Below are 22,848 nucleotides of genomic sequence, written 5' to 3' on the forward strand. Positions count from 1 at the left end.
GTAGCAACGTCCAACGAGATGGACAGCAGAAAAGGATAAATACCAGAAATTTTGGATGCTTCCGCCAAGACCAGACTGCGTGTGCCGATGTAGTTAACTAACTGATACGGAATCAGTGGATCAATACTGCACAACTCCTGTGCACAACTGAGTGCCCTCTAGTCAATTCCATAACAAAAGGTTCGGTACAGTAATAATCTGAGAAAACATTCCTGTCAGGTAGCAAGTGATGCAGTGTTCAGTCCTTATTCTACTGCACAAGCACCATTACTAGATTTAGTGAACAAATTCTAAATTGCATCCATAAAGTGGTACAACGGATTCTATAATCTCAGTAACACCCACTTTGAACACCCTGGCGTACAGAAGAAAATAACTAAATTCTGATTCAAATAATGCTGTAAATGACCATTAGAAAAGGTTTCACCTACCAAAAAATACTACTAAAAGCTGTACATAGCCCAGCACGGGGGGAGTGCATAATATCAAGACAGTTCTTTCCAAATCCACTCCGATGTACCTGAAAAACCACATTTAACAACTGCAATGTAAAGGTTTTATTCCGCATAGTACTGACAGCATTTATCCAGATTACTACAGTAAATAAAGTACAGATAACACATTCAACTTAATCTTTTACAGTATAAGCCCCTTTCTATATTTGGTTGGAATATGTTTCACTGAAAAACAGATTTATGTTGTACCAATATTTCATGCATGAAATTTTTTCACATTTAACATGTATTGAGTACAGTATACAGGCTAAGGAGCACCAGTTAAATTAGGTTCAGCATTTATCATCAGACATCTGACAACATGGAATAGCAGAAATTGGGTACCATATGTGCAAACAATCTTCTTTAAATGCAAGACTCTACAGAGAATATAAGATCTAGGAGACCATCTTCATCTATGATCTTGGACTGTATCCATTAGTCCTGGTAATTTCTGTCCGAATTCAAATGACTTTACAGTATTCCTATAATAAATACAAAAATGATAAATACTTTGAAATTGCTAGTTTGCAACAAAAATACAATAGCAATAGAAAATTCAATATTAAAGGTAGCAAACAGATTTCCTGCTTCACTTTTTGGTCCGTAATAACTTGACAGATAATACTAAAATGATCAATTAAGGACTAAATAATAAACCACTGAAAATATTGATATGTAATTATAAGGGACATTGTGAAAGTGCACAGAAACATCTTTTAAACTCTGGTAATACACTATCGTATGGTACATTGGTACGTATATCGTACATTGACTACATTAATTTGATTGAATCTAATTTGCTTTGTATCACTGCAATGACTCAGTATGAATACTTTATTAAAGAAATCCTGAACAGGTGACTTTTTATATTACTGGTTTAACTCTTTCTTTTATCAGTGACTCTGTGAACTGCTTTGGGAATCTGGGCTAGTGTGTTTATAATCCAAAGACTGTATTTCAGACTAGTGACCGCTCAAAGTGCTGTCTAGTCGTTCTAGGCGTACTCAGATGGGATGAATCACAAGTGAAAAGGCAGAAGTGAAGTGGTGCACACCATGCAAAATGCAGATCTAGGAGTCCTGCAGTTTCCTCTCCACTTCTGAAAAGACTTTCAGATTAATTTCATCCACCTCATCTTGAACCTGTACAAATACAAAGTATCTGGTATAAAAAAAAGATCTCTTTTCTTGAAGCAAACCTGCAATCTGTACTAACAAGTTACATTTTTTAATATAAAGTTAGACTTTTAAAAAGGATTTGTGGAATCGCCCCTTGTGACTTTTTAACTCAGCTCACACCAGTTATCCCTGTACCCGCATGTGGAGAACCAGGAAGTGAAGACGGGCTACCCTTCAGGCCCTTCATCTTTGAAGCACTCCATTAGAACACGAGGCAGTTTCCTAACAGGAGGAGCCGTTCAACCCATCTGGCCCATTTGAAAAATGAAAGCCTGTATTCCAAACCCTCCCCCAAGAGCCGTGCAGACCATTGTGTGACATGAGCTCGGCACAGACATGGCCTGTCTGGATCACAGAACTCAATCTGGCTTGATATGAGCAGTTTAACCCGCCGAGTCACGCTGGAATCCACAGGTTATATTCATTTCTATAAAGAAAACCTGCACTCTTTTCACAACATGGCTTAAAAAACAGAACGATCTATGGCAATGAAGGGGCACCTGTGTTATGATATGTTTGTGTTGCAAAGATACTAAATCCCTCCATGCAAATGGCTGGTTAGTTTCCACTGTAAGCCCTTGTTAAGGCTGGCCCTTTAGTTCCCTCACCTGTTCTACCTCATCCACCTCTGGAATGTAGAACTGCAGCATGTTCTGGATCCCGTTCTTCAGCGTGACGGTAGAGCTGGGACAGCCCGTGCAGGAACCCACTAGCTTCAGCTTCACCGTCCCATCCTCAAACCCCTTGAAAATCACATCCCCACCATCCTCTTGCACCGTTGGTCTGGCACATTAGAAAAAGGTCAGCCCCTCAAGCAGAGCACACTGAGCGACACAAAAGCTTGCAGAATAATGGAGCCAAATCCCCTGGTTATGACACAAAAACTAGATCTCAACAGTATTGCTCAACTTGACCAATATCCAAACTTTATATACACACAGATATATATAGTTCAGGTGGGGAGCAGCGTCAGCATGCGTAGGCTGCAAAGGAACAAGTAATAGGTTTATTCCATGCTGAAAAAAAGAAGAAAGAGAACACAACGTTTCGGCCGTGGAGCCTTCTTCAGGTGTGAGAGAGACAGGGCAGTAGGCAAAGGTAAATTAGCGGGAGAACAAAGGTTGGGAGGGAGGAGGAGTGAGAGGCGGGAGCAGGGGACAGAAAGAGAAGCAATATATATATGTGTATAGATATATATATATACACAGTATATCCTTTTATAGTTTTTGCATCATTGATATTTTGTATTGCATCTCAATTCTTGTCACGCACCATGGAAACCTTTGCCCAAACTATTGTTTCATACATATTTCAGTCTGCATTTTACTATATCTCTTGATTAGCATTTTGAGATAATCAGAATATATACTAGAGAACATACATAGCAACAAAATATTGGAACCAACAGCATTTTCAAAGCCTCTCAGCATAAACTGACAAAATTCACATTAAAAAAGAAATCTACATTAGTGTATATACACATGCAACTTTTGCTGAAGACTGCACTAAAATTACTTTCATACGCATTTCCTCTACATTAAGAAAATAGCTTTATTGCTGATTGAATTAACACATGGCGTTTGAGAAACCAAATTTGGAATCAGCAGCTGTACATGACTTGTCTTCATGGCTGAGATTACTCTATCTTTCCAGAACAATTGAGACATGTAGACAGGTTCCTCTAACACACCCACTCGCACAGTAATCAACTGTTTTACATATTGTACGCTACACAGTGCTTTACAGGGGAGCTGGCACCAACTGGGGGTGTGACACATCCCTCACTGACATCAGGGAGTTACTGTTTTTACTGGAAAGCTGAAGAAGCCCAGTTGGCTAATCTACTGGACTGTTCTAACAAGAAAGAACATTACTGTACATGCTTTTACCTGATCCTTGTGTCCAGAAGTTCCTTAATCATAGCAACGACTTCATCCTCATCTTCTTCTGACTGGGCTATAGCAATAAGAAAAGGGAAACTTTGATTGCTATAATTCATTATTTTCTCTGTTGTCCTGTTTGACTTGTCTTTATAGTTATACTTATTAAAACTATTAAGCGTCCATCTATTCAGTCTCTACAGATTTAAAGACCTTAGAACTGATGTGAATTATTTTAGATTTATAACTATTTTTAGTTTTGATTGTAGTTTTAAATTGAGTAGTCTATCACATCTATTATGCCTCCCTTTTTATTGTACACCCTGGACTTTTACCACACATGCTAAACAATCCTCTTTCCAAAACCAGCTTGAACCTGTAAAAATCTGCCATTTTTGGCACACTTAATTGCAGTAAGCTGTCTTGGCTGAATAAACAATTACAAAATGATTTGTCTCACAGCTGAAGGAGTGAACTGGGATAGATATTAATTTCAAGTTTAAGGTCCTAGACAAAATTTAAGAAAACAACTAAAGGCAAACTAAGCAGGATATTAACAAAATTATATAAAACAAATAAGCTTAATGCATAAGCTGCACCTTTTTTATAATGGGATAATTAATTATCATACTACAGATCATTGCCCCACAACCTCCTTAACAGAACTGTCCCATAGAATACAGTTTTATTCTTACTGCTTTCAGATTGCGGCACTGCTCCCGTAGTTATGGGATTTCCACTGGCAAAGAACTCTGAGATTACAGTAAAAACCTTAGCCTTGATATCATTCCAGTGTATTTCATCATCCATCTGTGAAGACAGTTAATAAGACATTTCAAGGTTTGCTTTGTAAAAAATGAATGACAATGTTGTAACAGACAAATAAGTTCTGAATCCCAAGATGAAGTTTAAACAGATAAGTTTTATTGCATGCAAGGAACAATAAGACTGAAGTATTGTTCAAAATACCGGTACAAAACTTCCCGTTTATACTGTACAGCACTTTTTGGCCGCTTCTGACGTAGTTCGTTTCCATGGTAATGGGGGGAGGTCACGGTGTCCGGACAGTTCCCAGACCTTGACCACTCTTAATGGTCAGTGTTAGGTCTAGCCTGGAATGTCCTGTGTTACAAGAAGTCCAGTCCTTGTGCAGAAAGGATTCAGTTAACCCCTTCTTCACATCTTATATCTTTCTTCAACAATAAAATGTAAAAATGTACTGATACCTTTGTCACTGTGATGAAGTCTGGTCCAAAGAACACACTTTTAACACCCTCCACTTCAAAGAGGTTTCTAGAAGAAGAGAGAAAAAAGTCCAAATGAAAGAAATCAAAACAGTTCCTCTTACATTTCTTTGACTTTGGCAAAATAATGCATTCTTTAAAAGTGCTGTCACTAACTTCACATTTTAAAAATGTACAATTCAAGTGGCAATTGCACATTTCTGATGTGTAGCACTAAGGCTTTTCATTCACACTCTTAGGCCTGAGGGGAATGAGTGGTTAATGACACTGACAATGTTGACAATACAGGTTAAGGATAGTTCTACCCATTCAGACCCCAGCATTACAGAATGAAAATACTTGCCTTGCTAAAGCAGAGCATTCTGTAGTCTGAGCATTGGGGAAATCCAGAGTTCCTGTGCCCATAACCGGCTTCCCAGGAAGAAACTTTAAACTTCTTGGATTTGGAGTGTCCTGAGTCTGAATGAACATATACCGCACTGCAAGACAATTAACCAACCGAATCACTGTCGACCCCTACATGATTAAAACATCCATGAGTTAGCTTTATTTTCACAAGGAAATGGTAGATATATCCTGGATAGAATCTGGAGACACCTTTTTTTTTTGTCTCAACAAGACTTCATACCACATGGCCCAAGGGCTCAAATGTTTTATAAAATAATACACTCCATCCCATAAACTAGTGTACTCAAGTTTTAATATAATTTTTTTATAAAATTCAATCCTTATGAATCTGCTTGAATTCTGAGCAAGATCAGATAGTCATAGTATTTCCTGGGCACTCAGAGAATTTTATGTAATTTCACACGATAAACCAAAGATTCTTAAACAATAATATAACAAAGCACTAAGGGCAAGCAATAAAAACCTCACAGCTCTTCTGTACAATGTTGTAAGATGATGCCATTACTGAATATAGTAGAATAATGTTAGAAGAATGCAGTTGTACTATAGATTTCATAAGCACATCAAAATATAATAAGCAAATGTATTTTACATCAGTGTCAAAATCTTGTTTGTACATTATCCAAGGCAAAGCCTGGTATACTACCAGAAACGTTTTCACTAAGAAGAAAGAGACAGATGTGAATCTCGAAAACTGTTTTTTGTCCAATACAAATAGTTTTAAACACACTGCAATCATAGGCTGGGAAGGACAGAGATTATCAAAAGACATCTACCTGAGGCCGCACAGGTGTAGCACGGAAGTATGACGTTTTGACATTTTCAAAAGCATCACAAGTGAAACACTAATACGACCAAAAGGGAGGATATAATGCTACTAATACTTTAAATTTTAATAATTCATAGCATAACGTCATTATACGTTTTTAATATGCATTTAAAATTCCCGTTTTCATACACAGAATAATGAGATTTCATACCTGAAATATGCTTTACGAGTGACACATTCAGAAAACATGATTTGGCGGCGTTTTCCTTGGCATATAAAGAGAAACTCTGTTGCCTCACTTCCGACACTGACCTAAAACAAAGAAGATCATGTCTATCATTGCTTCAGTTTGTATAAACTTTTCTCAAGTCTCACGTCAGTAACAGCTGTCCCTGATCACGTTTTAGTATAATGTCGAAATATGAACGGACGGTTGACATTGTCCTACTTCGGAAGTTCACGTAAATCACGACTTAATTTGTGCTTAGTTAATTACAGCCCTGAAATTAAACTTCCACCTTTTGCTTTCTCGGATACAAGAAGCGTGTGTACAAACGCTTCTAAATTATGATCAGTAACGCGACTGTTCGAACCTGCTGTCCCACAAAGCCGCCCGCAACCTCAGCCCAATCAAACTCAACCTCCTGGACGCCGCCATGTTTGTTTTGAAACTTAGGACCCACTCAGTTTTCTGTCTTTACACCTCCTGATATTTAAAAAAACGGATGTGATGTCTTTTGCTAAATTGAACACGGAACTGAGTTTCCTTTTTTGTTTTTTAAATTCATGATTATTGTTGCATTATATTTAATTTGTGGTCATTAATTTATATAATAATAATAATTTTAGGCACCATATAAAGGACTGTCGCAGAATTAAGAATTAAAAAGGGTCTTGTTGGCATTGGCAGTTAATCTATTAAATCAAATCAATGGAGGATATATTAAATACCATGCGAGTTTTATTTTATGTTTTATGGTAACCGATAAAAAAATAAATAGTGATGATTATTAATCCCAGGAACAATCGCTTGCTCTGTTTAACAGTTTAGCTAGATCATTACAGGCTACAGTATTCTTAATACTATAACAGTTGGAAGTGCTGCAAATATGATCTGACATTTTTCATCGGCGAATTTATTTTTGTGATAGCAACGATGTCCTGCAGAGGTCGTACAAACACCCGTTCTAACATGTTTCACAGGTTCACAGGTAGTTACTGATATACTGTACTTTGTGTATCTTAGCTATCTCGTTTCCTTTTTAACCCATACACTCATGAAGAAAAACGTTGTAATTTACCTTTTTACTTTTTATTTTTTCCTCATGACATACCCCGTGCACGCATATAATCAATTGCTTGAAAATCCATATTAAAAAAATAATTCGATTTTAAATTAGTCTGTAAACCCTTTATTTTACTATTGACTTTATATTTTTTTCGAATTATTAAAATAAAAGTAGAAACATTTTGTATTTATTAAAGGACTGTAAATCAATACTATATACAATCTGCGGCCCTCTATTATACCATCATTTCCCAAAGAACTCATTGCTTTCCTTTTAATAATCTTGTCCAAAAATATTTTCTATTGCGCAGCAAATCTTTGAGGAAGCCAGTAAAAGGTGTGCAGAAAAGGTATGAGGCTGAAAATCTACAATGATCTTGCTCAATCTGAAAGAGCCATCATTTTTTTAAGTTCTTCATTATTAGACAAAAAGTTTAGTTTCTAGAAAGAGTTCTACTAGCATATTAAAGACATTTCATGATTACTAAAAGTTCTAAAATTAGAACAGTACTTTTTAGTAACAATAACTTGGTTATGTTTCTGTGGCACATTTGTGGTTGTAAATAATTCAGGACCTTGGGGATCTCCTCATTTTCTTTTAAGAAGAATGCAGTAACAAATGGACCACAGACCAGAAATGAGTCCAACAAGTACACTTCAAATATAGGAGTCCAGTTTCGGCAGCGGTTGACTAGGCCTGCTTGGGAAGGTCATGGTAATCATTCCGCTCCACATTTTCCTGTAACTGCTTCCATGTTGTGTGTCTCAGGGAGGGTGTGGTCAATTCTGTTTGCTGAGCTTTAAGGCTCAGGCTGCTCTGGACACAGACGTGACAGAGAAAAGAGATGACAGAGAAAGGAGCTGCTCCCTGAGAGATGCTGTGGCAGAAGAACATACTATAGATGCTGCTAGGAAAACGTTGCTGAGTTGTGACTAAGGAATGTTGCCTGATGACCTACCTGCTGCTTGATGTCTACATCGTGACATCTTGGAAGACGGTGTCTCATTCTCGAACCCACTTACAGTCTGCGCACAGTGGCTTCACATTCTCAGTAAGAAGAAATGGTTTGCTGGATTGTGATCCCTTTCACACTTTCAGCCATATCACTCGCAGGCTCATGGACAGTGTGAGTAAAACAGTTTTTTTTTTACTTTGCAAAGGACGTGTTTGAGAGATGTTTGTCATGCATCAAAACGGCAAAACGACTCTTTAACGGCCAAAAGTCACGTTATTCTTTGCTTGATCTCTGCCTATGGACATGGAACCCAACTTACTGACATTTCTTAAACGATAAACCTTTTCCTCATATCTCCAGAGTTCTAATTGTTCAACTGCAGAATATTTCTTATGAAAGATGAAGGAATTTAATGAAGTAATGAAACCTTTCACATGCTCTGTTCTTGTTCATTTCACACTTCCTTTTGCTTTCACAGTCCCGTGCTTCATGAGCAGAACAATACCTGGAAAAGGTTTATAGTGATCTGTTCATCTCATACTGTATGTCTTAGGAAGTATTTTCACACCATGTCTAACATTATGAGTTACCTGTATTGTTTTTATCAGTATGAATAATTGTATTTTGCCTTTGAATTTCTTCTTACTAACTGACCATTTTTTTCAAGGTTATTTATAAGCTATTATTTAATTTTTTTTCTAGTGTATCTGAGCATTTTGTACCTTGAGAAAGCTTTTTTCTTCACACATATTTAAGAAAATACTTACCAACATTCAGAGAGGAATCTTTTAAAATTAACATTCTATATAACTGACCTGCGATATGATTTTTTGTATGAAAAGTTAGCTTTTGTGATCGCAAATGGAAAGTGTATATTAGAAACACTTCCTGCTTTCACACGGCCGAGTTAACTAGAGTAATCTCTTTTTCAACATACGTTATCTTTGCTTAAATTATTGGATAAGCTATAACAAGTTTAGTCTGTTTAGTGGGGAGGTTACAATGAGGGCTCTTCTGTAGAGAGGGGGTTATGGTCAAAGAGCAGGGTGCCCAAACTCTGGCCCTAGCGTGCGATAGGTTTTAAGAAAGTCCTACATCATTTGCTTGCAGAAGGCCTGGAATCGGGAAATATGATAATTGGAACCAGTTAAAAAAATAATTAATTAGAATAAGTGACTGATGACAGGATTTGTGATAAATTCTCTCTACAATGCACCTTTATCATTGCCAATAAGAACCTCACATGCCACATCCACATTTATAGGGCAACCACATAATGGCTCCATACAGTTTATTCTCTTGCATATCCCAAACTGTAGCACACGTCAGTATGAGTAAGTGTGCATACACATTACACAACTAAAGGAATATGCAGTCAACCATTGACAGTAGCAGTTAAATTTCCTTTTCTTGAGATTGTTTATTTTACTTTGATTTATTAGAATCACAAGATACTACATTATCAAGTTGTTTCAGTGAGATTGAAGCTGCTTGGTGTTCATTACATTATATATAATATTATATGTAATGTATTATTCATATAATGCTTTCTCCACAGTACATTTGTAATTCAGTCTACATCCTAATCCCAGAAAGAGTGTTTTTCAAAAGCTATAATCTTCTTTTGTGTTCCACCATATCTGTACGTGTAGGTGTTTGTCAGCTATGCTACAGATCTCTTTAAAAAGACTAGATGCCACTGGCAGCTTACAAAACCTGGTTGAACAGCTTTAGTGTAATGGATTTGCAGTCTGTTAGATCACAGGGTGGGCATAACAGTGGCACTACTGCCTCTCATCTCTTCGGTCCCAGACTGCGATGCCTTCTGTGCCTAGTATGCATATTCTCCCTTTGCTTGTGCGGGGTTTTTGCCAGGTGTTTTGCATTCCTACCACCTTCCAAAGAAGTGTCTCTAATGTTTCTGTGTGCTTTGCAATGGACTGACATGCAGTCCAGGATGTAGTTAAGAAGTCTTTCAAAATTACTGAGACACATTTGCAGGTGCATTGGGAAAGATAATCCACTCATTAGCAAATCTAACAGGGAGCAGTAAAGAAATTCTAAACTATTTTCATTTTGGTTAATGTACTGGCAGACTGATTTGCAAACACTCCAATTTCCTTTCTGTGTGGTAACATACTTGTGAAAAATACTAGGAGAAAGGAAATGATCAGTGCTTCCTGCTGATTAATGGCACTGATAACATTTTTATCTTTGAAGTTGTCCTAAATTAAAAACAAAATCAAATTTTGCTTTGTATTCGCATGTTAAGCTATTTAAAACAATTCTGTCCAAATAATATTGTATACCTGCAAGCATTGAGACCCTTGCTGTGTTTCTCATATAATTAAATGTGAATTAATATGTTAATAAGTATTAACTATTAGCTGTGTTCAGCTTACCATGGCACAGAATCTCACAAGAAATGGCATGCGTTGTTTTTAATTATTTCAATGATTTTACTTACTGTGTTTTACTAGTGTAACTCAAGAAATAATAGCACATTCAAATGGAAGAAACCTACAGTAATTTTGTTAAGGTAACAAAAGAATAAATGTGTTCATCTTCAATAAACAACATATTTTACAGTACCTTCCCGTACATGAAATGAAATCAATTGGCATAGTTGAATGTATTTTTTTTTGTATTTCCTTGAGTCTTCTCATTATGTTTGTTGTATCAGTCATAATTCTCATAACTGATACAGAAAAAATAAGATGTTGTCTATTTAGTTTGCTTTGTTTGTTTAAGAAACAATGTCTTTTCACAAAAGTGTTTGTGGTTGTATTTAGAAACAGTGACATTTCCAATGGAAGTCACACAATGAACACCACCCTAAGGCTCTGCGTCATTTCTTTCTTTTACTTTGATTTGAGCTTTGTGCAGGTTATAGCTAGTATGTGTCCTTCACTGTTCTAAAACAAGGTGTTTGTGTAAGCATTATGTAAAGCTTACGTCACGAACGTTCCCATGTATGCTATTCAAAGCAGCAATTATTCATGAAGGTATGTAAGAGGGATACCATTTTTCTCAAATTCTTTATTCTAGAACTGCAAGACAAAATGCTAAAGATTCTTTCTCAAAACTAGGTGTGTATCCTTGTGATCTGACGTATTTCATCATGAAGGAAAGTCCTTTTTGAAAACCTTTCTTCCTGGTGTCCAAAATACAGGCAGAGCTAGATGACAAAGGATATTCATGCCGTCTATGACTATTTTCTGTTATAGTGGCTTTATGTTAAAGTGTCTCCTGATCCAGTGCTTGTTTTGCTGACATGTCACACTTATTACATACCAGCAGCCGTATCACCCTGCAACTTACAACTGGCAACCCACTGAAGCTCAGCAGGTGTGAGCCTGGTCAGTACCTGGATGGGAAACCTCCTGGGAAAAACTAAGGCTGCTGCTGGAAACACCCTGCGGTCCCTGTGGGTCCTAATGCCCCAGTATAGTGACGGGGACACTATACTGTAAACAGGCGCCGTCCTTCGGATGAGATATAAAACCGAGGTCCTGACTCTCCGTGGTCATTAAAAATCCCAGGGTGTTTCTCGAAAAGAGTAGGGGTGTAACCCTGGTGTCCTGGCCAAATTTCTCATTGGCCCTTACCAATCATGGCCTCCTAATAATCCCCATCTATGAATTGGCTTCATTACTCTGCTCTCCTCCCCACTAATAGCTGATGTGTGGTGAGTGTTCTGGCGCATCCAGGTGGGGCTGCACATTGGTGGTGGAGGGGAGTCCCCATTACCTGTAAAGTGCTTTGAGTGGAGTGTCCAGAAAAGCGCTATATAAGTGTAAGCAATTATTTTTAATTATTATATCAACTATGATACTGTATATCCATCTAGACAGTTATATAATGTGAAATGTTGGCCTTAAAGAAAAAAGGCTGACACTAAATGTTTGAGGAGAGAACCCCAGAAGCATCTTAATATACATATGTACTGTAATTATGAAAGGCTTTTTTTCCCTCATTATCCAAAGGTAACAGATAGCATTAGCTGGCAAAATATAGTGTACACAGTGCATGTGTATGAATGGTGAATGGATTACTCTCTTTTAATGAAAGTCTGTATTTCTCTGAGCTCCATGAATGCAGATCCTGGTTACTCATTAAAAGACTAGAGCATAAATTAATTTCAACTGTGAGCATGACTGTTGTAAAACACCTGCATTCAAAATTAAAGAAACCATATTTAAGCAAAAGTCCACAACTGAACATACCGTAGAGAAAAATAACTGTGACATGCAAAACTGAAAATTCTAATCTAGATAAAAATATAGGAAATCATTTATATTAAACTAAATCATAAAGCATATTGTGGTAACACCTAGAAAACATTATATACATACAAAAATGTACATGCCTGTACATGTAAATCAATGTTTAAAATGTTAATAATTAGTGGGTTAAATGAATGTCTTAATATTTTAATTAATGTATTCTGGAAGTGTCTTCCCTAATGAAACATGCTGATGCATATTTTGAGCAGTTTGAATGAGAGATTATGATTTTGTTGCTTGCAGGTATGGACTTGCAGTCAGCTACAAGCACGTATGCCCACTCAGCAACTGGTATGTTGCTTTTTGCATGATTTGCCAGTCGTTGCCTTACAACAGTTTCATAGATTGATGAACAACAGCTGAATTAATCATTTTGTATAGTTGTTATGGCTGCTGTCAAAAACCACTGTACTATGCTAGTGAAATAGTGAAATTGTATTTAAGAAATTGTATGTAATACAGAATAGCTGAGCTGATTAAATTTATTAGTAGAAATCTAGGTTGTACTATAATAGGAAAATTCCTCAGATTGAGTCTGTTTTCTTTCTTACAATTTATCTCATTTAATTTCAGGAAATACACAGATGTCTGTCACCCAAATGCATCAGAACAGTGCTGCACTGACGGAAATGTGCCAATGATTAGGTATGAACACCTTCCTGCTGACCCCTTTGATCACTTTAATTGATTACATTAATGCACTGAAGTGTACATGCATATGGTTTGTAAATGTTCGGAGCAGTGGGGAGCTGTGTCAGCATGTGTTGGCTGCAAAGGAACAAGTAAACATTAATTCCACACTGAAAGATAGAAATGAGAAACTCAACGTTTTGGTAGTAGAGCCTTCTTCATGTGTCTGTTTAAGACCATTACTTGAAAACACAATATTCACTTTTGCATTGTTATAATATAATGGACTACTTCATCAGAGCCTTCGGAATATCATTGATAATTGCCTTGAGCCTCTCAGACCATGTCTTTGTGTCCTGTTTTGCTTTTTGTGCCATAAATACAGCATCAGCTGGAAAGGTCTCCAAGTCTCTTTGTACCTGCTGGTGTCTTTAATTGACAACTGTCAAGCAACAACCCATGCAATCTTTTCTGCTGTTTTTTATGAGGTATAAGTCCATTATCATGCCCCTCTTAAACAGCCAGCAGTTCCCTCTTCATTTTTGGATGATGTTCATTCTGCAGGGATATTTCTCAAGTTGAAAAAAGTTGACAGATAACATAGCCCAAAATGACTTAAAAGAAGAAAATACTACTACTCTACAGAAAAATGCATATATTCATTGAAAAATATGAATTGCTAACCAGATGTACCCAGCTTTTTCGTGTCTCCACTCATGGCGATGAACCCTGCAACCGGACATGGGGAGAATGAGGAGGCACGGACAGGCCACACACCCTTGACCTAATGTGACAGAATATGTGGTGTCATACAGTAGATTCAGTGCTAGCTGGAATGAGAGGCACATTTCTCGCCAACAGTACCCCAAGCCTGCAAGCGCCAGAAAAGTTGCACGGGTTACAATTTCGCTGGAGAATTGGTAGGGCAAAGGAAACTGTCCTCTCAGTGACACCCAGTCCATAGCGCCCCACTGCTGGGGAGTACTTGTCATAGCCTGTTAGTGATATGACACAGGTTCTAGCCGAGCCATTCAGGAGCCCTAATACGTCTGTTTATACCAAAAATACCTCCCTATGGTTACTATGTGCAAGACAAAAATGTGTAATGTTCCCAATGTTCAGAATCTTTAGGAATTCGAGTTAAATGGATGGGCTATCTTGTGGACGGCCTCTCTCTTGACTCGCTTGAGGATAATGAACCACAACTTTCCTGCCAAAAATAATCCCCATATGTAAGAACATAAGAAAGGTTGGAAATAAATGAAGGGCATTTGGCTCACCTAGGTCATTTTGATGCTAATAGCTATGTGATCTGAGAGAGGGCCATGTGATTAATTTCTCACCCACAGTCATTTGGGAAAAACGTAACCTCTCACATATATTGCTCCTGTTGAAGGAGTGATGGGCCAATTACTAAACATGGTGAGTATCATTCCAATGGCAATACAGAGGATGGTGAAATTGGGTGCTTGCATAACAGACTAGATGCTATCCCCCCCCCACAATTCAAATTTCCACCATCTTGGGAAGTGCTACACCAACTAGTACAGAATCCCAATGAGGTGGGAGTTCCCAATATTTTGTCAGCAAGTGTAAGTTTATGTCATCTACATATATCATTTTGGTTTTTGTTATTTATCTTCTGAAACGAAATTAAAAATCTTAGAAAGTGCTTTTATAGCTTTATAGCTATTAACCTAGCAATCCTTTTCTTTGCAGCTCATGTGGGAAAAACCCACCAGAAAATTCCTTGTTCACTGCTACTTTCAACGCAGGAGCTGTTTTGTGTAAGTGTCATAAAATGTGAAGTAATGAAAACATTACCATGAGAAATGTGTTTTAATGAGAAGACAATGGTGCTTTTGGAAAGATTACGGAAACAGAGTAAAGCTGATAGAAATTAGAGTGTCCTTTTTGTCAATTTCAGCATTGTACAGAGGCAGTAAATTGTGCATAGGAAACTCAAGTGTTGAGGAATGTATCTTTTTTCTCTTTCAGTTCTCATATTCTGCATCTGCCAACATGCTCATATCTTGGATAAGAACAGTAACTATGCCTTACTCAGCAGAGCAAACCTGGCCATTGGATGTTTGGCTGCATTTGGAGCTTTTGTCACCGGGAATTGCAATGTAAGAAACCGATCAATTATTTGACTTACAGTTGTTACCATCAGCCTGGGGTCCAGAGCTTATTTGCATTCAGTTTCTCAGCCACAGCTCTATACAAACAGAACACATGCTCATAAGCTACCAGGTGTTCTAAAACAACCATGGTTATACTGGCAGATTTGCAGTGCCTTTTTTGTTACTTCTGCAGACATGCACAATGTGTCCTAACACATCAAATCAAGAAATCATACTGTATTCACATCAGCAGCTTACAAATGGGTTTCTTTCTAAACTGATCCAGGGTTTATGGAAACATAAATGAGCACCTATATTTCTGAGTTATAAACCAATACTGTATATATAGAACTAATGCATGTATTCATGTACAATAATCCCAGATCACTTTACAAAGAGAAAAAAAAACATTTTTGTTTCAGTAGAAATATAAACATTTGACAAACATACTGTTTCCTGCTTTATAGCTAGTGCTTATACCTTTTCCTGTTGGTTGTATTTTAGCCTGTTCACGTGCGATGGCTTCACTACCTGGGAGCAGCACTGGGCTTTGTATGCCTCTGCTTTTACACTTTGATACTGACAATCCTGACAAGCAAGTGCTTCATCACTGGGCTGGAGCGCTTCCTTGCTCCTTTACGGATTATTTTAACTGTCATTCAGGCTTTGTCGACCATCTTCTGTATCCTTTAAAGTCACGTCGCTCACCGAAGCACCACTCAGGTAATGGGAATTCACGCTGTTTTGTCAACTGTAGTTTCAGGAGCATAAACAAATGGCAAAATCGAAACAATGTACAAAACCAAAATTAGCACTGCAGCTATAATAATGTACAAACATAAGATAAGATCACTTGATAAGCCATATACAATTTCTTGCATTACAAATTTGTCTTTTTGCATACCCCAGTTTGCTTTCCATGAGACACACAGACAGGGAGAGAAGCTTGGGGTCAGAGCACAGGGTCAACGATTTATACAGCACCCCTGGAGCAGCTGGGGTTAAGTTCATATGTTCCAGAATCCAACAGAATAGGATTCCTCTGCCAGCTGCGGGATTTGAACCTGCAACCTTCCAGCCACAAGTGCAGATCCTTAACCACTGCTCTCCCTGCCCCAAACTCATGACAGCCCTGAAACAAAGGTGCATGGCTGACAACAGGCTTTCTGACCGGTCTCAGCTCTGCACCTCATCAGGCAATACTGGAACATACCAAGACAGTAGAGAAGAAAAAAGAAAGATTATGGTGTCTGTGAGGGAAAGGTATCACAAGCAAACAGTACATGATAGCAATACCAGAGTAACTGGCTTGAGCTGCGTAATTCATTAGAAGTGAGACGAAATCTTAGTCCTAAAGAGTTCAAATATCTTTTGTTATTTGTATTATTCTTGTTTTGTTTCAACTGTCTCTTCTCTCAGACACCAAAGAACAAATCTGGAACACGACTGTATGTTTGCAAAACTGTGAACAGTCTTCTAACGTTTCCTGTCAGCTCTTTCCAAGGCTGTGTGAAACACATGCTTAGTGCGAGAACAGAGAGGCACTTGCGTTTCTCCCTGACATTTGAATATTTGCCATTTGCCTGAAATTATCACTGACAGATTTAATCAAATTCAAACTGAATATGAGCTCAGTCTGGCACATAACAAATGTACCCTGATCTGTTCAGACTTGCATATAATTTAATGTCATACATTACCACTTCCTAACGAATCTAGAAAAAAATCTAGAATCTAGAATCTTGAACATATTTTTATTTATTTATTCATTTTTATTAAAACTGGACTTCACTTGCATATTTCATTGCCGATCCTAATGAAACATTATCTGACTTGCCACGGGGATTTTGCATAGCTGACATAAATTCAGAAAACCTTATGACGGCTGCTGAGCAGCCAGCAGTCAGGTTTACAGTGCATTGCAGTGGTCTCCATGGGAGCTTATCAGAATACTAGTCAACCTTTGAAGTCATTTCTCCTTAACTACAGATCACCCAGATGTGGTCTTCTTTGTACGGCCTGAATATAATTATAAGCACATGGCTGCCATTTGCGAATGGACTCTCAGCACCAATATTCAGCTGTTCGAGCTGACTTACGTTGCTGAATTTTACTATTTCTCCTCCTCCATGCTGTCTGTTTTAATACACAAAAGAGATGAGGAGAAATCATTGATTTTGTCCTGATGCTCAGGTTAACTTTGATTAATAATGGGTAATAATTATTGGTGAGTGTCAATAGTACCCCACTCGCCCATTTGACACTGTTTGTTTAATTTTTTGTTCTTCTTTATTCCTCCAAATGCATCCTTGTAGGACCACAGTGTAAACGGTTTCTGCGATGAGTACCGCTGTGTTGTTACACCACATACAGAATATATGATAAAGTTTTCTTGAATCAAATAAACTGTAACTCTACCTCATTAGAAAAGCAACAGACTTAGTACAATCTATTATTCTGTTTTCTGTAGAAAAACTATCACAGTTAAAAGCCTGGACATGTACTGGAAGTGTAACCAGCTTTGAAATTCATTTATATGTTGCAATATTTTTGATCTTCAAAGCAAAACACTGGGAGCTTTGGAAATTAAATTGTTCAATTGTCTTCTGGGCTTACCGTGTCCTTATAAATAACTGTATCCTTCTGTCATTGGGTAATGTTTGAAGATCCCAGGTTCTGTTCACAGTATGTCTGAAACTCAACTGCAAACTCACTTAAATGGTAGAATAACAAAATGACTGAATTAAGCGATGTAATCTTTGAATTCAAACACTGTACATCAACTCAAGTGTCCATAAACCCAAAGTTATAAAAATGCGATTTCTGCAATGATGTCATATATGGATCTGAATAAAACTGTCTGGCCTAAGGGAGTTTCTTCTGCCATAAATTTAGCATACAAAACCAAAACTATACAGAGTGATCTGTAAAATCAATGTGTACACGATACATATCTGCACATGTAGAGATGGGCATTTCAAGCAACCAAAGTTCATGACTAACACCCAAGAATTAGACGTGTTCGAGTTATTGGGAAGAGTGGCTTTTGGTTTGACTTGCTTGGCTGAACTAAACTCCAAGTGTTGTAAACCAAGAGGTAGTTGCAAAGGTCGAGATGAGGTGGAAAAGGAATTAGAGAAATGACATCAGGAATGATTATGATTAAAAGCAGTTGGACAAAAATGTCTTGGTCGTCGTCATCCCTCCTGATCTTCAGCTAAGCATTTCTATTTGCTACAGGTATTTTAAAATATCTTTTTGCATTACATTTTTTCTTTTCTATTAGCTCAAGATCTACAGTACAACTCAAACTGGTTGCACACCCTTATGACAAGAAAACGCCTAAAACAAATAAGATTGCCCTTACTGCAGTTTCCATGCACAATCGAGGGATGCTGACTAGGCAAGGGAAATGTTACAGTAGCTTGGGAAAGAGGGGCACAAAGAAATACAGTATGAACCCGAGAGTCAACCTGAAACAATGGATGTGTGCTTAGCATTGTGGAGCATCACAGATACCTTGATTCTTTTTATTCAAAATTCTTGTCACAATTTTAAAAAAAAAGGGCGTCAACACATGAACATCCGTGTTAAAGCTGAACACGTTGGGAATTATCAAATAGGTGTGTACACCACTGTTAGAGAGTGTGTTTACAAGCTTAGAAATCGTCTGCTCTTCATTGTGAACACATTCTGACCGCAGATCAACAGGCTGATTTTGTTTCCCTCCAGAACAGATCTTACATTAACAGTGCATGGGTGGGTTTGCAGGACCACGCAAACGTGCTCAAAACAGGTCTACGAAGGGAAAGTTAGTCATTTACTGCTTCACGCACTAATGAGCAAGTGTGAATTTAATTTACGGAACTGCCCTTTTTAAAAAAATAGATACTGCCTAAGGCAGGCTGCAGTGCTTCTGTATAAAGACAACATACAATTCTGTTTCTGATATCTGGATTAATTAAACTATGGAATGAACACGTATAACATCTGATTCCCACTCAAGTGGAATTCTGATATGTTCAGTATAGCTACTACTTCCAAGACTGCTAAAAAAATAGTTTATTTTTTAGTACGACAACTTTATTGTGTGAGAAAAACTTTTTAAAAAATATATACAGAAACATGGAACTAGCAAGTTACTTCAATGTCAGGTTTTTTCTGTGTACAGTATAGATATTTCAGTGCATTCTTAATCACTTTGTCTGCTCTTAACTTATCAAATGGCAGCTAGAATGATCACATATGGTGCCTTGTGCAGGTTGTCACATGATGACAGACTTATGAATTATAAATAATGGACATAAATTTATATATTCAAAACTGTAATGAACAAACTGCTGATATTTGAACTCCTTCACACATAAAAGTGTTCAAAGTACAGTAACTGAAATTTATTCAGCCTTCTAAGTCAGTATTTGACAAGGGAAGAAAGCACCTTTGGCAGTAGTTATTCAGTAGTTGGCAGTAGTGAATCTTTTTGGATAGGTCTCTACTACCTTTTGCGGAGATGTTGAGAATTCTGGCAATTCTCCTCAACAAAATTGTAAATTAGTTGTAGAGTACAATCCTGAGGTCTTTCTATACATTTTCTACTGGATTCAAATCAAGAACATTCCCTCTCAAACTATCTCAGTGTTGTGTTGCTTTGTCATTCAGGAGATTGTCTTACTGAAGAGTTAACTTTTGACTCAGTTAGACTTTTGGCTTGCTGGTCTGCCTGCATGATTTAACTATACTTTGCAATATTCATGTTCAACTCTGTCCAAACTAGCATCCCCTTATCATGATGCTGCTACCACCAAGTCCGGCAGATGGGATGTTGACTGGATGAGGTTATATGTTGGGCTTCTGGCAGATATGCTTTGCATTTACACCAAAAAGTTTTTTTTTGTTGGCCTCACCTAACCACAAAACCTGCCATATGTCTGCAGTACCCTTTTGACATTTTGTTGCAACCTTCATACAAGATACAAGCCTCTTTCTGCAATAGCTTCTTTCCTGCTACTTGCCCATTTCTAGGGGAATTTATTCATTATATGTATATTATCACAAGGTTAGTGCCTTCATTTTAGGCCACAGAGCCACTGACTGGGACTGATCAGGTTCTACTAGGAGAAAGGGCAGCATAATGAAAACAAATGTACAAAATAATTTTGCAAGCATCAGATCCAGTTGAACACCACAGCTCTTTTCAGAAAAAAATACTGAGAGATCAACCAGAGCCAGGAAGTTTTTACATTATGCATCAAACAATGAACCTGGAATTTGACTCTGAAACACCAAAAAAACAGGCGTTTGTTTGCTTTGTGTCTGCAAGTGCTTTGCACTGTCTGCAAAGGAGGATATAAATGGGAGGAGACCAGTTTAGACAGTTCCTCACATTCTCCTGCAACAGGCCTGACAAGCTAGCAATGGGTGGATTCCAGCTTTTGATTCAACTATGCGTCATAGTTAAGAAAGGGCACACCTGCACACGCGATAAGTTATTAACCCCTGTAAATGGTAACTTTCTCTCCTAAATAGTTTCTTCACCTAAGAAAATATTTTAAGATGGAAAAATGTATTTCAAAGCATGTAAACATCCAACACAAAAAACAGGCAAACCACAAAGAATATTCAGACTAAACTATGGGGCTTGTAAAATAGAACAAACTTTCTCCTTTGTTTGCGCAGAGTAAATTTGCCTAGCTAGTTACAACAGCTGAGGCTCTTACACACTTGATTAAACATTTACAGCCCTGCAAAAGACACATGTTAAAATTCATTAGGAGAATCTACAGCAAAAAAAACTCTGGTACTGTTCACTATCTTTGTAGATATCTTTAGAAAACAAGCTGCTACTGACATCGCATAGTCCCCAACCCTGTAAACAGGAGAGAGAGAGAGAATCGCAGCCTCTCTGCTCACAAGTGTATACTGAATGTGGTGGGGTGACCATCCCTCTTCCACAAGGGGACAGCTTAGAACAGCCAATTAAACTAAGCACCACACCTTTGGGTGGCGAGAGGGAAATAGAGCACCCAGCGAAAACAACAAAAACCAGTACCCAAGGCCTGGCCCAATTCTTACCCATGACTAAAGCTATGAGGCAGAACTACTAACCACCACACTACCATGCTGCCTTAGCTAGAGTATTACATAATTATTATTCAAAAAAGGGCATCACTTTTTTGTGCGTCTTTAACTCCACAGGGAATGAGTAAGATCAAAGGATATTGAATAGAAGTAAATATAGAAGGTAAGATATGAAACTACCTTGCAATATTTGTTTGCGAGCGATTTTGGTTTCTCAATAACTTAAGAGAATAAAGGGGCTGAAGGACCATCTACAAAACATACATCTGGGGGTGTGAATTAAAGTATGGCGACTGTACTTTGATACACTACTTAAGTACATTTTTCCGATATCTGTACTCAAGTAGTTGGTTTAGTAAAGACAGTACTTTTACTCCACTATATTTCCCAGAAGCATGTTCATTCCTTGTTCCACCTGGGATATTGATGTGTACATAGTCTGGGATTTTGATTTGGTAAAAGTGTCTGCTTGCTTTTGTGACATACTATTATGAAGCCCAACCACAGACCATTTTATTTTTTAAAATCTCCATTCAGCAACACCCTCAAAGCACAGAAGGTCTTTGAAAGAGCTGAAGTGTTTGAATTAAAACCCCTAACCATGTCAGCTAATAATGCTGATCTCCCAGCATCCAGAAAGTTTATGAAAATTAACACAGAGGTGTGTAAACATCACAGGATACTTAATGCAGGTCCAGATAATGTGTGTGAAAGAGTTCTGCAACCTTGTGTAGATCTGTTATGCGATTTTTAGCTAACTTTTTCAGCTGTCCTTCAATTTACAAATCCCCCTCCCTGTAGAAATCTATTGAAATTCCAAAGACTGCCAGGCCAACAACCACTCTTGTTAACACAAAGTCCCAAAGAACTTCAAGTTAAACAATTTGATAAGATGAGTCCTAGACTTCTTAATAAACAGGTTTCAGGTCAGATTGAGATTCACTACACTTCCACTAGATTACCATGGGACTGTCTTACCCCCCCCATACTATACAAAATGTACACTAAAGATAAGAGAAAACAGAGAAATCGCAATAAGTTTGCTGCTGACAGCTCTGATCAGGACCCAAAAAAACATCATGGACCCATTCTTAAAGATTTTACCAAATGGTGTGATGTGTTAAATGTCTTGAAAACAATGGGACTAGTCACTGATTTTAAGAAGAATGCAATGCCCCTTCAACCTTATATGAATAAACTTAAGAAAAATCTAAGATAGGACAAGTGTTATAAACTCCAAGAGACCTTTTGTTGTGGGAAACATTTGTTTAAAGGTAAACAGAACTATTTTCACTTTTTTTCCAGAAGAATTTAATTGAAAGAGTCTTAAAACAGTCTAACACGTTGTGTTGGCAACATCAGTACTGTCAATAAAAGGTTGGGAATATTAGTTGAAAATAGCTAAATAAAGACAAAACAGCAGAAAGAAAGGCTACTCATTAATTTCTAATACTTAAGTATTGCCAAGAGATACTTTTGTACTTTATTATTTAGTATTTTTATGTGAGGAA

At 37.6% G+C, this 22,848-nt stretch overlaps 2 protein-coding genes across 3 annotated transcripts; one reads left to right on the forward strand and one right to left on the reverse strand.

The window, feature by feature from the left end:
• Positions 1–543: 543 nt before the first annotated feature.
• On the reverse strand, positions 544–6,644 carry LOC148834896 (NFU1 iron-sulfur cluster scaffold homolog, mitochondrial). 2 transcript variants are annotated; one of them, XM_088917784.1, is made up of 9 exons: positions 6,570–6,644; positions 6,188–6,288; positions 5,143–5,278; positions 4,782–4,848; positions 4,251–4,365; positions 3,565–3,631; positions 2,284–2,458; positions 1,552–1,639; positions 544–979 (listed from the first exon to the last, which is right to left on the reverse strand). In XM_088917784.1, the coding sequence occupies exons 1-8, from the start codon at positions 6,632–6,634 to the stop codon at positions 1,568–1,570; spliced, it is 798 nt and encodes a 265-aa protein (XP_088773910.1). In that variant the 5' UTR covers positions 6,635–6,644; the 3' UTR covers positions 544–979; positions 1,552–1,567. The 2 variants fall into 2 exon arrangements, with proteins under 2 accessions (XP_088773910.1, XP_088773909.1); XM_088917783.1 differs by having other exon boundaries at positions 544–1,639.
• Positions 6,645–6,881: 237 nt separating this feature from the next.
• LOC148834897 (transmembrane protein 150A) lies at positions 6,882–18,442 on the forward strand. The gene is made up of 7 exons (XM_088916374.1): positions 6,882–8,391; positions 12,750–12,797; positions 13,080–13,151; positions 14,856–14,923; positions 15,135–15,265; positions 15,764–15,941; positions 17,258–18,442. Exons 1-7 carry the CDS (start codon positions 8,327–8,329, stop codon positions 17,443–17,445), a joined length of 750 nt encoding a protein of 249 aa, XP_088772500.1. The 5' UTR covers positions 6,882–8,326; the 3' UTR covers positions 17,446–18,442.
• Positions 18,443–22,848: the final 4,406 nt, after the last annotated feature.

The sequence above is a fragment of the Atractosteus spatula genome, chromosome 5, assembly GCF_055471065.1.
Source record: "Atractosteus spatula isolate fAtrSpa1 chromosome 5, fAtrSpa1.hap1, whole genome shotgun sequence".
NCBI lineage: Eukaryota > Metazoa > Chordata > Actinopteri > Semionotiformes > Lepisosteidae > Atractosteus > Atractosteus spatula.

Coding starts and splice junctions, on each gene's coding strand:
- LOC148834896 (XM_088917784.1), bottom strand. CDS start 6,634: ATGGCGGCGTCCAGGAGGTTGAGTTTGATTGGGCTGAGGTTGCGGGCG. Junction 3,632..4,250: donor AGTGCCGCAATCTGAAAGCA/GTAAGAATAAAA, acceptor TTATTGCTATAG/CCCAGTCAGAAGAAGATGAG. Junction 1,640..2,283: donor AGGTGGATGAGGTAGAACAG/GTGAGGGAACTA, acceptor GTATTTGTACAG/GTTCAAGATGAGGTGGATGA.
- LOC148834897 (XM_088916374.1), top strand. CDS start 8,327: ATGGTTTGCTGGATTGTGATCCCTTTCACACTTTCAGCCATATCACTC. Junction 13,152..14,855: donor GGAAATGTGCCAATGATTAG/GTATGAACACCT, acceptor TTTTCTTTGCAG/CTCATGTGGGAAAAACCCAC. Junction 15,266..15,763: donor TTGTCACCGGGAATTGCAAT/GTAAGAAACCGA, acceptor GTTGTATTTTAG/CCTGTTCACGTGCGATGGCT.